The sequence below is a fragment of the Halichoerus grypus genome, chromosome 2 (assembly GCF_964656455.1).
Source record: "Halichoerus grypus chromosome 2, mHalGry1.hap1.1, whole genome shotgun sequence".
Lineage (NCBI taxonomy): Eukaryota > Metazoa > Chordata > Mammalia > Carnivora > Phocidae > Halichoerus > Halichoerus grypus.
Genome location: NC_135713.1, coordinates 61,934,442 through 61,946,796, shown reverse-complemented (window position 1 = coordinate 61,946,796; position 12,355 = coordinate 61,934,442). Strand labels below are relative to the sequence as shown.

Here is a 12,355-nt window from a genome sequence, read left to right as displayed (position 1 = left end):
GAGAAGCCTCTGGCCACAGTGAGGTACACTGGAAAGATGCAGAGAACAGGAGAAATACAACCCTACAGAGTTACTGGAATCAACCAGCTATTGGGCGTGTCATGAAATTTGGTGTTCTGTTCCCATGGAGGGGAGCCAGAAACATTTCCCTTCTATAAAAGAAGATACGGCAACAGTCGCTTTTTTTTTTTTTTTAGTACTATGAAGGGGAAAGCATAAGAAATGTTAGCAAATCATTAATTGTACCTTGGAGGAATCAGCTTACATAAGCAAAGAAAGAGAGAAGAGAAAATACATTTGCAAAGAAAGGCTCTATTCTCTGCAGCTGAAAAAAAAAGTGGGGAAAATGGAGCCCTGAGCTCTTGACTAATAACAGAAAGCGGTGGGGGGGGAAGTGGAGAGAGAAGAGGAAAAATCCTTTCTATGCTTTTTATCATTTAAAGTGGGGTCTTACAAAGATTTGGAAAAATGAACCTCCAGGTTTTCAAATACCATTGTGGATTTGGGCAAAGATATAATTTGTTTTCATATTTATACATCAGTCCCCATTGTCCTGTCAGTGGCTGATATGAAGAACATAATTTAACATAATTGGCATTGTGAAAATGGGATAAATTATTCATCCCAAAAGGACCCCTAGTCTGGATATATTCTCCCTTCACTGGCAAGGCCAGATAATACATGGTGGTTCAGATGGCGCAAAGTACAGATCATAAAAATTTAAAATACTACTTCCCGGGATTATCAATAATGAAGAGGTTCCCACATGGAGAGGCCCCAGGATTGGCAAGAACAATAAATAAAAGTGCAGAAGTGCTGACAATGACCAAGATTGTATTTTTATGAGCTGCACTTGCACAGGCCAAAAATAGATCTAAGTTGGACCCTGCTGCTCATCCCTGCTGCTAAGAGAGAAGTTCAGAGCAGGACAGGGAATCTGCCGAGCACCTACTATGTGCCAGGCACTGTTCTAGGGGGTCTACTGATGTGTACTCTGTTAATTCTCATAACTCTCCTCACAACCTTCTCTCCAATCTTCATGTATCTCCTTTAAAATCATTATTATTCTCATTTTTCAAATGAGACAATTTAGCCTCAGAGAATTCGTCACTTGCCTACGATCAAATGACTGGTAAGTAGTTGAACTGGTGGTTCAAACTCAAGATTACCTTGCTCTTTCCTATCATTGTTTTAAAATGGGTACCCAGGGGCGCTTGGGTGGCTCAGTTGAGTAAGCATCTGACTCTTGATTTCTGCTCAGGTCATGATCTGAAGGTCCTGGGATCCAACCCTGAGTTGGGCTCTGTGCTCAGCAGGGAGTCTGCTTGAGATTCTCTCCCTCTGCCCCTCCTCTCTCTCTCTCTGACTCCCCAAAATAAATAAAATCTTTAAAAAATTTTAAATAAAATAAAATGGGTACCCACTGCCACTGTGCCAAAAGCTATACATCTTATATCATAGGAAACCCTCTCAATCACTCTGAAGTAAGAATGATTATCCCCATTGTACAGATGAGGAACCTGAGTCTTGGAGAGCAGAAATGACCTCATAACCTCACAAGGCCACTAAGAAGCAGAACCAAAGCTTGAATCTAAGCTTTTGGCTCAGATCCAAGTGCCACCCACTAGGAAGGTCACCATTCAAGAATTCTAACTCTGATCTTGTGGCACCTGGTACACACGAGGGGAATCCATACATACTGTTGAATGAATGAATCCCATCTGTAAAGAGATAAGGTGAAATTGACCAGATGGGGCCTGAATACTTAGTTGGGAACTTTCTCCCATTTCCCTTGCTCACCTCTCAACCCATAGTCCATCTTTTTGGGTTTGAGTCTCTTCTCTTTCTCTGGGCCCTCAAAGCTTGGTAAGGGCCCAGAACACAGGGTAAAATGTCAGTGCTCAGAGGACATTAACGGTAGTGTTGTCCAACCCTATCAACTCACAGATGGGGAGATGGGAGCCCAGAGAGGGGAAGGTATTTGCTACAGGTCACACCGCAAGACTGGGTCAGAAGCGGGACTCTAGTAAGGGCCTGCTCATTCCCAGTCTAGGGCTCTTTCCATGGGATCAGGTCTCTTTTCCTTGCTGGGCTTTTACTTTTTCAGAGGCAGAATGGAAGGTGGGCCGGTATGGCCTCAAATGCACCGGCCAGCCCACTAAGCCTATGACTGTCCAACCCCCCGGCAGTACGTAGCATGAGGGGACATGAGGGACTCTCCATATGGTCCTCTCTGGAGTTTGAGGTGTGGGGAGGCCTCCAACTCCTGTTCTGAGTGGAAACTAGCCTCCTGAGCTGGAATCTTTATAGTAGAGATCCACAGATCTGCCCCTGGGTTTGTCTTCTGTGGTCCAGAGGCCCATCCCACTTCACTGCTCAGCACTCCTTGAGGCCTGGGGCCAGCCCTGTGCTGCCCACAAACAGATGAGAATGGTAATAAGCAACAACAATAATAACAACAGCCTCGCACTAGCATCTACTCTGTGCTGGACACTGGGGTGAACACTCGACATGCATTTTCTCATTTCACCCCTAAAACAGTTGTTAGAGGAAGAGATTATTGTCCTCATTTTACCAGCGAGGAAACAGAGGGACAGAGTGGTTAATAAACCTGCCCAGGGTCACACAGCAAGTAGGTGGGAGAGTTAGGGTTCAAATTCAAAGTGCACTGCTATAATGCCTTCCTCTACGTGCAGGGACGCCGGCTTGCTCCGTGTGTGAGTGTGAGCAAGTCACTTCCGTGCTCCAAGACTGTCTCACCATCTGTGAGAATGGGGGTGATTTTTTAAAAGTAGAAAATTTGATACATGTTCATGATAAAAATAAAGCTTGAAAAATATGGAATGAAAGTCTTCAAACAGTCCACCCTCCAACCCTTATCCCTACTCCCTGAACATTTAATGGTTTCTTGTGCGTCTGTCCAGAATTGTTTTATGAATGATAAGAACAAAACATACACACAGATGTGTTTCCACAAATGAGATGACTCCGTGCCATGCTCTTTAAAGCTATTTTAACTGAGCGGGTGTCTGTGGTTCCTCCCACATTAGCACAAGCAAGAATGCTTCATTCTCCTAGCAACCACTCAGTATTCCACATCCATGCGCTAGGGTTCATCTAACCAGCCCAGTCGCATGGAACGTTCCAGTTGTTCACAGGTTTTCTTTATGCATAAGCCTTTGCATACTTGAAAGAGTATACCCATAAGGTAACTTCCTACCAATAGGAAGCATACCAATCGAAGGTACGCATAGTTTAAATTTTATAAACAATGTCAAAACACCCTCTGCAAAACATTGCACCAAATTATATAACCGACCAGACTGTATGGAGATCTGCTTTGCCTCAGTACTAGCAACACTGGGCTTTATCAAATGTTGTGGGGTCGGGGATTTTTTGTTTTGTTTTTGCCACTCTAATAGGTAAAAAGTTATATTTTGTTTAAAATTATATTTTTAAAATTATAAAAATTTTAAATATGCTGAGTGGTCATTTTTATATCTATTTACTGGAATTGCCTGGTCAGAGCCTTTGCCCAGATTCATGGTGATTTATAATCTGTGTCTTGAGAGTGTCTGAAGAGCGGAATGAAGGGGCTCTGTGAACCTCAAATGTGCAGAGATGTGCATTTCTGCTGCTCCCTAGGGAATGGCTGGCGGTTCTCTGATCCTGTGCTTCAGGAAGAAAAAGAACCCTCTTTTTAAAGCCATGAGAGAAGCCAAGAAGGCTCGCGGGACTCAGTGACAGGAGAAGCATCTCCTTTGGCCACATCCGTCCAGGTCCACCCTGTCGGATCCCCTGTACCTTCACCTTGGAAACCCCGTTCGTATCATGTTTCATTTTTATAGTCATCTTTCAAAAATGTGAACTTCAGGACACATATTCTGGATGTCCAGTGAAAGATAGGAAACTATATCAATAAAGCACCATTTGTGTGCCATTAGACAATTTTCATGCTTTTTCGTCACAATAACCCTGGTAGGTAGATATTATGCTCATTTTGCAGTTGGAAAAAAAAAGTCCAGAGAGGCTAAGCGACTTGCCTAAGCCACACAGTAAGGAAATAGCTTAGCTGAGATCTGAACCCAGACCTCTAGGATGGCAAAGCACATGTGGTTTACCATACAAAATACTAAGTGTATCAAACCTCAATACTGGATCTCCAAATGTCTGCATTCTTTTCCTCCACAAGCAAGTAAGCCAACCTCATCCGGGACATGTAAAGACTTAGGAATCAGTAGAAAGGAAAGGAACATTTTCCCAGAGCTTGGTTGCTGGCTTGCCAAATACATGATTCATCTGGGGATTTGCCAAGGTGGGGCTGTGCCCGTTTGTGGCTTACTTTCTGCAGACCTGCCACCCATTAGTTGGCATCTCCCAGCACACCTGTGTGCTGATCTTGGCTGCACTGTTTTCTTTTGGGTATCCTAGGATAGCATTTCACCTCTCTGAGTCTGTTTCTGCATCTGTAAAACGGCAATAATGGTTGCAACCTCACAGATGGGTTGTGGGGGATATCCAGATTAACTGTGCTCACTTAGACACACCAAAGGCAACGAGGCCCCACGGGCATGTCCCAGAATTTGCTATCTGCAGATTGATGTTTCAGCTTCTCAAGAGCTTGCACTCATGGGCTGAAAAAGTCACCCAACTGCTTACATTTAAGTCTATTCCCACATCTGTCAAGTGGAGAAACTAAGCCCAGCTTTAGGCTATGGAAGGGACAGGGGTCCTCGCTCAGCCAGTACTTCCCACTGCCCATTGCATGCCAGGATTCATGATGAGGCCGAGCCAGGGCCCTTGGGCCTAGTGGGCAAATCTCCTCAGTGCCAACCAGACACAAAGTCAGCCTAAATCTACCCACCTCCCCATTCTCACTGCCACTGCCCTAGCGCCACCCCCCACCTCCTTCATGAACACAGCAGTGGCCTTCTAGCTGACCTCCTGCCTTGCACTCTTTTCTCTACTTCTACCATTCATGGTGGGCATGCTGCAAGGAACCAGTCACCTCTGTCTTGGGGAAACTACTCTGGTGCTGCGAGGGGGATACGTTGGAAGGAATGAGGAAGAGGAGACCCATCATGAGTCCCTCATCCCTAGGGTGGCCCACAGCAGCCAGAGGAATCTTCCTTAAATAGAAATCTGATCCCATTACTCTCCTGCTTTAAACCCCTCCAAAAAAATACACTGAGCCCCCCATGAACTGGTGCCCACCTCCCCTCATCTCCCAAATGTCTCCCCCTCATCAATGTGTCCAGCCCACCTACTTTCCTGCCTATCCCTCCAACTCCCTCAATACCTGTCCACATACTAGACCCGCTGCCCCTACTCCCTTGACCACCCAACCTCCAGGTCTCAAGTGGGGCTCCTTCCTCAGGAGGACCTCCTTGATCAACCTCTATCACAGTTAGGTCTCTCAAGTCTTATCGTCTCTCACATCACAGTTCTGTATTGTTTCCTTAATAGCCCATTTTCAGCTTGTGTCTCTGTGCATCTGTTTGTATGATGGCTTGTTTGAAGTCTCTCTTCCCCACTGGACTGGAAGCTCCATGAAAGCAGTGGCTAGGCCTGGCTTCTTATGGCTGGATATGCATAGCCTGGCACAGGGCCTGGCACATAGAAGTGCCCAAAAAGATGTGTTGGGTGAATGAGTGAGTAGATACCTTCCATGGTGATAAGTAAAATCATAGCTATAATGATGGGTGGCTAGGGAAGAAGCCCAGGGGAGGTGCCATCTGAGCTGGGTTTAGGAAGATGAGTACTGGCTTAACAGACAGGCAAGGGGTGACAAGGACATTCTGGGCACAAGGAATGGCATGTGCAAGGAGGAGGGAGCATGAACCACCCTGGAAACTGTGGAAAACTCTAAGGCAGGGTTTCTTAACCTTGGCACTGTTGACATTTGGGGCAGGATAATTCTTTCAGTTTTGGAGGAGGGGTACATTCTATGTACTGTAGGATACTTAGCAGCATTCCTGGCCTCTACTCACTAGATGTCAATAGTGTTCCCTCCTGCTACAGTTTTCACTACCAAAAATGTCTCCAGACATTGTCAAATGACCCCTTGGGTGGAAAAATCACCCTCCACTGCTCTTGATATGTCTGACATGTTGGTGTTCAAGGTACAAAGTGGGAATGGTGGGAATGGAAGCCAGTGGGGCAGATAAGGATTTGCCAAGGTAAAGATTTGAGCTGTAGCCTGTAAATATGATTGAAAAGGGTTTCCATGGGAGAAGCACCTGGTCCCAACTCTGGGAGGCTCCCTCAGGTGCAGTGTGGAGGATATGATTAGAGTACTAGACAAGGTGGGAAGCTAGCCCATCTCCTCTCCTGAGGCAGGCATGAATCCCTCCAGTACTGGGCAGGGAAGAAGCATTTGGGGCTGGGATGTTCTCTCTGGAGGATCACACCCAGCCCCCATCAGCTGGTCCAGGGAACCCAGCATGGCCTTGGATGAGGGATGTTGGGTTTGAGGAAGCACTCTTGGAGGTGGGAGACTTCTTGTTATTGAGGACAGCACAGTGCAGAGGGAAATATTGGGGTTTCAGGGGCACTGGGATTCCAACCCCAGCTCTCCCACTCCATCTCTGAGGCTTGGGCAAGCCACTCTATTGATGTGAGCTTTAATTTCCCCATCAGTGAAATGGGTGCACTAAAATCCCCCTCACAGGGCCATTGGGAAGATTAACTGAAACAACAGATATGAATGCCTTTGTGGCCCATTCCCAGCCCAGTACAAGTGCTTCAGACCTGCTCATTTCTCCATTTGGCCTCTGAAAGCTTTTCCCCCTGAAACTCATAGACTCCATACTATAGTGCATTTAGTGAACAAATCTAAAGATGATTATCAGTATCACACACCAAGCACACTCTGTATTTTACATTTTCAGAAAAAATATGATTTAACATTGATGTCAAATATACTTCTTTGTGATGAACATTTTGGCTTCAAACACTCACCATCTGACTGGAACCTAACCAAAGAGCTGACCCCTGTGTCAGGACTCACCTCACCTTCCCTACAGTCCTGTGACCTGAGTCCCAATATTATCCCCACTTAACAATGAGGAGGCTGAGGCAGTCTAGGAAATTTGTTTCAAGTCATTAGCCAAGGTAAAACAGTAAAAGCTAGGGCAGAGATGTGAACCCTCCTAGAGAGGTAGCTTCAGAGTCTGTGCTGCTAAATAAGCATTTGGAGGACCCATTTGGCTTCTCAAGTGGAATTCACTTCTAACACATCTGTTCTGATGTCGGGAAAACTTGTTTACTCTTGTAAATATTATAAAATCAAAATTCTAGCACAGAAAACCACTACTAGAGTTTCCGACTCAGAGAAGAGTAGACAGAGGCCTGAGTGAGGAGAAACAAGTTACACAAATCACACTGTGGGTTGCAACTGAGTTTGAGCTAAAGCCCAAGTCTGTGGACTCCCAGGCCAGCTGGCTCCTTGTTCCCGCTGAAGTGAAGTTTCTGGAACAACACTGCTTAGGTTCTGGGTTCTCTAGACATCGCCAGGATGCTTGCTAACTATGTGCTTTGGGAAGTTACTTTATCATTCCATGCCTGAGTTTTGTCATCATCAAAAATTGGATTAAAATAGCAATTCCTTTATTGGGTCCTATTAACTATTCACAGGTAAAAGAAAAGTGTGTGTGTGTGTGTGTGTGTGTGCGTGCACACGCACCGCACGTACATATGATTTAGAACAGAATCTAGTATTTAGGAAGCACTTGAAAATTATCATTATTATTCTTTTATAGTTACTTTTGTGCCAGGAACTTTACATGAGGCCGTATCTAACTTTGTTCTGACCATTGTGAGTAGGGGTGATCCTTTCCCCTTCACAAAGGAGGAAATGGTGGTGCCTGGTAGGAAGACTTGGTCATGAACATCAGAAAGAGCCTGTAATGTGCCCCTGTGAGGATGTGTCCCAGTAGGGATTTGCATCTTTCGGGATGCACTGCTTTCCCTTTCCATGCGTGCAGGTCGCCAGTGTATTTGTCCTTCAGGCTTTGGGACAGCCTTTTGGTTCATCTGGACTGGGCACTCAATGGTTATTGTGCCTTTTCCTTTCTAAAGAAGAGAAGGAAGCCCTTGAAGGCAAAAGGGTGGGATGGGGAGAGTAAGGGGAAACAGAGGCCACGGTATGTCTGGATGACTTGCGATGTGTCTAGGGATGGGGGGAGGGATGATCTCACCACAATCCCTTTTCCTTGTGCACCTTTTAGGGACATGCAGATCTTCCAGGTTGTAGCTGTTGGCAGAAGGGTAAACAATCTTCCTGAAACCTCACAAAACCTCAAGAAAATATCCCCTTGCTCCTCTCCAATTTCCATTATATCTGGGTTCAAATTCCAGCATTGCCATGTACTCCTTCTCTAAGCATGGATAACTAACCAAATTTCTCTGATCCTTCACCTTTTCACCTATAAATTTGAGTGCATAATCCCTGACTCCCATGGGGAAATGTGCATCTAACGCAGTGGTTCTCAACTTTGGCTGCATGCATGAGTCACCTGGGGAGATTTAATTAATACTGCTGCCTGGGTCTCGCCCCCAGAGGTTCTGACATAATTGTTCTGGGGTGTACCCTTGATATCAGGATTTTCAAAGGCTCCCCTAGGTGATTCTAATATGCAGCCAAAAACTGAGAGCCTCTGTTATCCATGTAGCAGATACCTAATTAATACTGTTCTTTTACATTTCTTTAGTGTTAAGTGCCTGTTCACATTTTATTTTTAAAAGCCTTATCAGTCTCACAGGATGGCTCAAGGATTCTTTATTTCTGCCACCCCCATGCACATTCTCATATTGACAACCTCTGCACTTTCAAAACAGATGACTCAACCCCCAGCCAATCAGCCAGGCCCTTTATCTAGCTTTGGCTCCTCTTCTGTTCATTGGCTAGAGCCAATTGGTTAAGACACACAATGCCCTCCTGGAGATGCCAATGAGAAAATCAAACAGATGGAATGATCCATTGTTTGCTCTTCAGCCAGGGAACTCCATCATTTACCTCCAAATCTATCTCTCACAGTGTGCAAAAGCTCATATTATAAAACCCCAAGTTCTCTCAACTGGATCTTAAACAATAACGTTTCTCCCAGCTCTGCCCATTGGGTAACTTTTGTATCGTTGCCCACCTTTGTATAAATGCCCACCTCCATTCTTCATGGACTACTCCCATGTCAGGAGATGTGCCATCAGCCAGTCATTCATTTCCAGCCACGCCTCCCCAAAGACACTCTACTCTAGTCATGCTATTTCTCAAAAGCTCTCCATGCTTTGCATATGTCTTAAATGTCTTTTCCTCCTATGGTCTATCTGGAAGGTTTTCACTCACCTTTGCAAGCCAAATTCAAATGTTCTCCTCTGCAGTTTACCTAATCTGTTCTTCAGTCCCTTCCCACCCCAAGAGAATTTAATTGTTTCCACCCCTGTGCTCTCATAACCTGTGAAATTCTCAGGTATAACATTTACCCTGATGCATTACATTAAGCATTACACTAGATAGGGATTTTGTAATTTGCCTTTTCATAACCAACTTGTAGCACAGGGATAGGGCCTTAGCAGGTGCAAACTAAATGCTTATTGGACTGCATCCAATATCTCTGTCCTCAAATCTATACCAGTGAATTTTTGAAACACCTCCCCCCAATAATCAAGACAATTTTCTCCATCACCATCCACAAGCTTATTAGTATTCATCTGCTATGATAAAACTTTAAAAAAGAAAGATTTTCTTGCCCATGTATGTATATGTGAACAAAAAATGAGTAAACACTTACCATAAACCTGAAATAACACAAGAGATGTCATGTCTCTGGAAGGAATGACTACATTTTACAAGAAAGGGGACATATTTGGTAGAGGGAATGAAAGGGTTTGGAGAGGTGGAATTTTTACTGCTTTATTTCCTGAGATGGGGGGAGCATGAGGGACTGATGGGGAGAAGAGCAACTGCTTTACCTTTTCCGGAGCAGGCAGCTGTAAGTGGTTAACCTCCAAGGGAGTGATGAGAGGGACGGTCTGGAAGCCATCCTCAACCGAAGGCGGCTTGGTTCCTTTCTCACTGGGGTTACTGTTCAGCTTCACCATCCTTACGCCTTTCTTCCCAGACCTAAGGCAAGCAGTGGGGTTCTGGTTACAGTGGGAGGTGAAGCAGGGTAAGAGAGGGCTGACGACAGAGAAAACAGCAGTGTCCTCAACGGGTCCACTCGGATTTCAGTGTAGAGATCAGTCATCTATATATCTTCTGCTAGATTTCATGACATGATTCTCATTATCCAGCAAAACTTCTTTAATCATCAAAATATGCCACCTGCCTATGGAGTTCAACAGCCCTCAAATTCAGGAAAACTCAAGGAAATCCCAGACTTACACAAACAATATACAAGCTTTAAAAAAAATCCAAGATACTAGAGCTAATACAGTCATATAATTTCAGTGAAAAGCTTATTTTTACTGCAAAATTAAATCCTATTATTCTGGGTCACCCTGCAGTATGATAAATTTCACCTTACCACCACACCTTACCACCTTGCTATTTTATGATGTTGGCTTTTCTTCAGCAATCTCCTTAAACCACAATAAATACATTCAGTGTCTCTATGTGTACCGTACCCTTTCACATGATATGTAGATTGTACAAGAGATACAATTTCCTAAAACAAAAAAAAAGGCTGGCTTGAACCTGATCCTGTTATTCAGCCATGGAATGCCTCCATTTCCTCAATAGCGAAGGGCCATTTTTTTTTTTTTGCTTCCATGGAAAGTTAGCAACCCCCGTATTGCAAGATTGCCAACTAAATAAACAAATCACATTTATTTCTCTCAAGCTCCCTTGGAAGTCAAACGATGCTCCCACCCCACCCCTAGAAGCCCAGACAACTGGATTTCTCTTGTCAATCCTGCTGATGGAACATTATTAGACAAAATAGGATTGTTGTGGAGATCAAAGGGATGGTAAAGGGTCGGAGGATATTGAGGAGTGGTTATAACAAAAACAAATGCCTACTTACTGTGATGCACTCTTGGGGGGTCAGAGCAGATTCAAGCCAATTTGAAGAGGAGGAGGACGGCCAGGAGTCCTCCCTCCTCAGCCCGAGCTTGTGGTGCTGAAAGGACAGCGCCTTGCCTGTGTCTGGATTGGGAGTTTCTGAGAGCGAGGCGCGAGCAAGGGGAAGAGCTCCTGGCAGCTGCCTGCCTGCTCCTTCGCTCGCGCCCCCTCCCATCGGGGAACGGGCTCCCACACCATCTGTCATCTGGCACCACCTGCTGTTTCTCATGCATGGCCACAACCAGGGCATGGGACAAAATGGTTTCAAGAAAGTGGGAGGGATTCTGGCCATAATAATAATAATAATAACCATAGAATAAGCAATCCTTGAGTCTTTAGAAAAACAGAAGAAAAAGACATATTCATTAGGAGAAGGAATCACTTTTTAAAATCTTCCAGAGCAATATTATGAAACCCAAAATGGTTCAGGACCTGCGCTGTGCTCTGACCTGTTGTAAGGAGTGAAGGGAAACCTATATTTATTATTTCCCACGCAGTGGGCACTTTTCCAGGCTCTTTCAGACTATTTCCCTCATTTGCAAAATGTGATGGGATTAGTGTGAGGTGGGAATGTGATCACAACAGGAAAGCAGCTCAGAGCAGGGCACACTGTTCTCGCAATGCTGCTGGAATCACACAGGTCAGGTAGAGCACCAGGAGTTGGACCTATAGCCCTGATCCATGGCCACTGATGTTTGCATGCAGTCCACAACTTTGTATAGCTTCCAAGTTGGTGTCTGGAATCAGGGAAGGTGAAGTCCTAGTATCAGCTCTATGAAGTTCTGACTGTGGAGATCTTGGACATTTTGTATTCCCTCCCCAAGCCTCCATTTCTTTATCTATGATGTGGGAATAATAATACCTCCCTTGCAGGGTGGTTGTGAATAAGATGAGACTGTGCTCAAGGAAACCTCTTTTAGCTCAGGGACAAGGTTCTGAATGGCTGAATTATTTCATCTCTGGGGATTGCTCTTACACTCTTAGAATCCTCTGAGATTAAGACTATTGCCACAGGTTTCTCCTCGCTGTGGTTCAAATCACTATTGGTCACTTATCCCCAGCTGCAGTGCTGTTTATGATGCACATCATGAGGTCGAGTGGTCTTGGCATTAGTAATAGCATCCCCTTTCACTTTCAAAAATATCCTGGTTCCCATGATAAATTGTTTGGTCACCTTAATTAGTGCTCACATGGTGAGCATACACTCTACCACCTAAAAGGCCAGGAGAAAACATGCATATTATCTGTATTGTTCAGTAATGAAATGGACATGTGTGTGCATGTGTGCATGTGTGT

General features: G+C 44.8%; 1 protein-coding gene across 1 annotated transcript in view; it reads right to left on the bottom strand.

Annotated features, from left to right (window-relative positions):
- NSG2 (neuronal vesicle trafficking associated 2) overlaps positions 1 to 11,177 on the bottom strand; it is a 54,481-nt gene extending 43,304 nt beyond the window's left edge. The window contains exons 1-2 of the mRNA XM_036068859.2: positions 11,022 to 11,177; positions 9,970 to 10,120 (exon numbers count right to left, since the gene is read on the bottom strand). Coding sequence (XP_035924752.1) covers positions 9,970 to 10,098 — 129 coding nt within the window. The 5' untranslated portion in view covers positions 10,099 to 10,120; positions 11,022 to 11,177. The remainder of the gene's footprint in view (positions 1 to 9,969; positions 10,121 to 11,021) is intronic.
- Between the last annotated feature and the right edge of the window lie 1,178 nt (positions 11,178 to 12,355).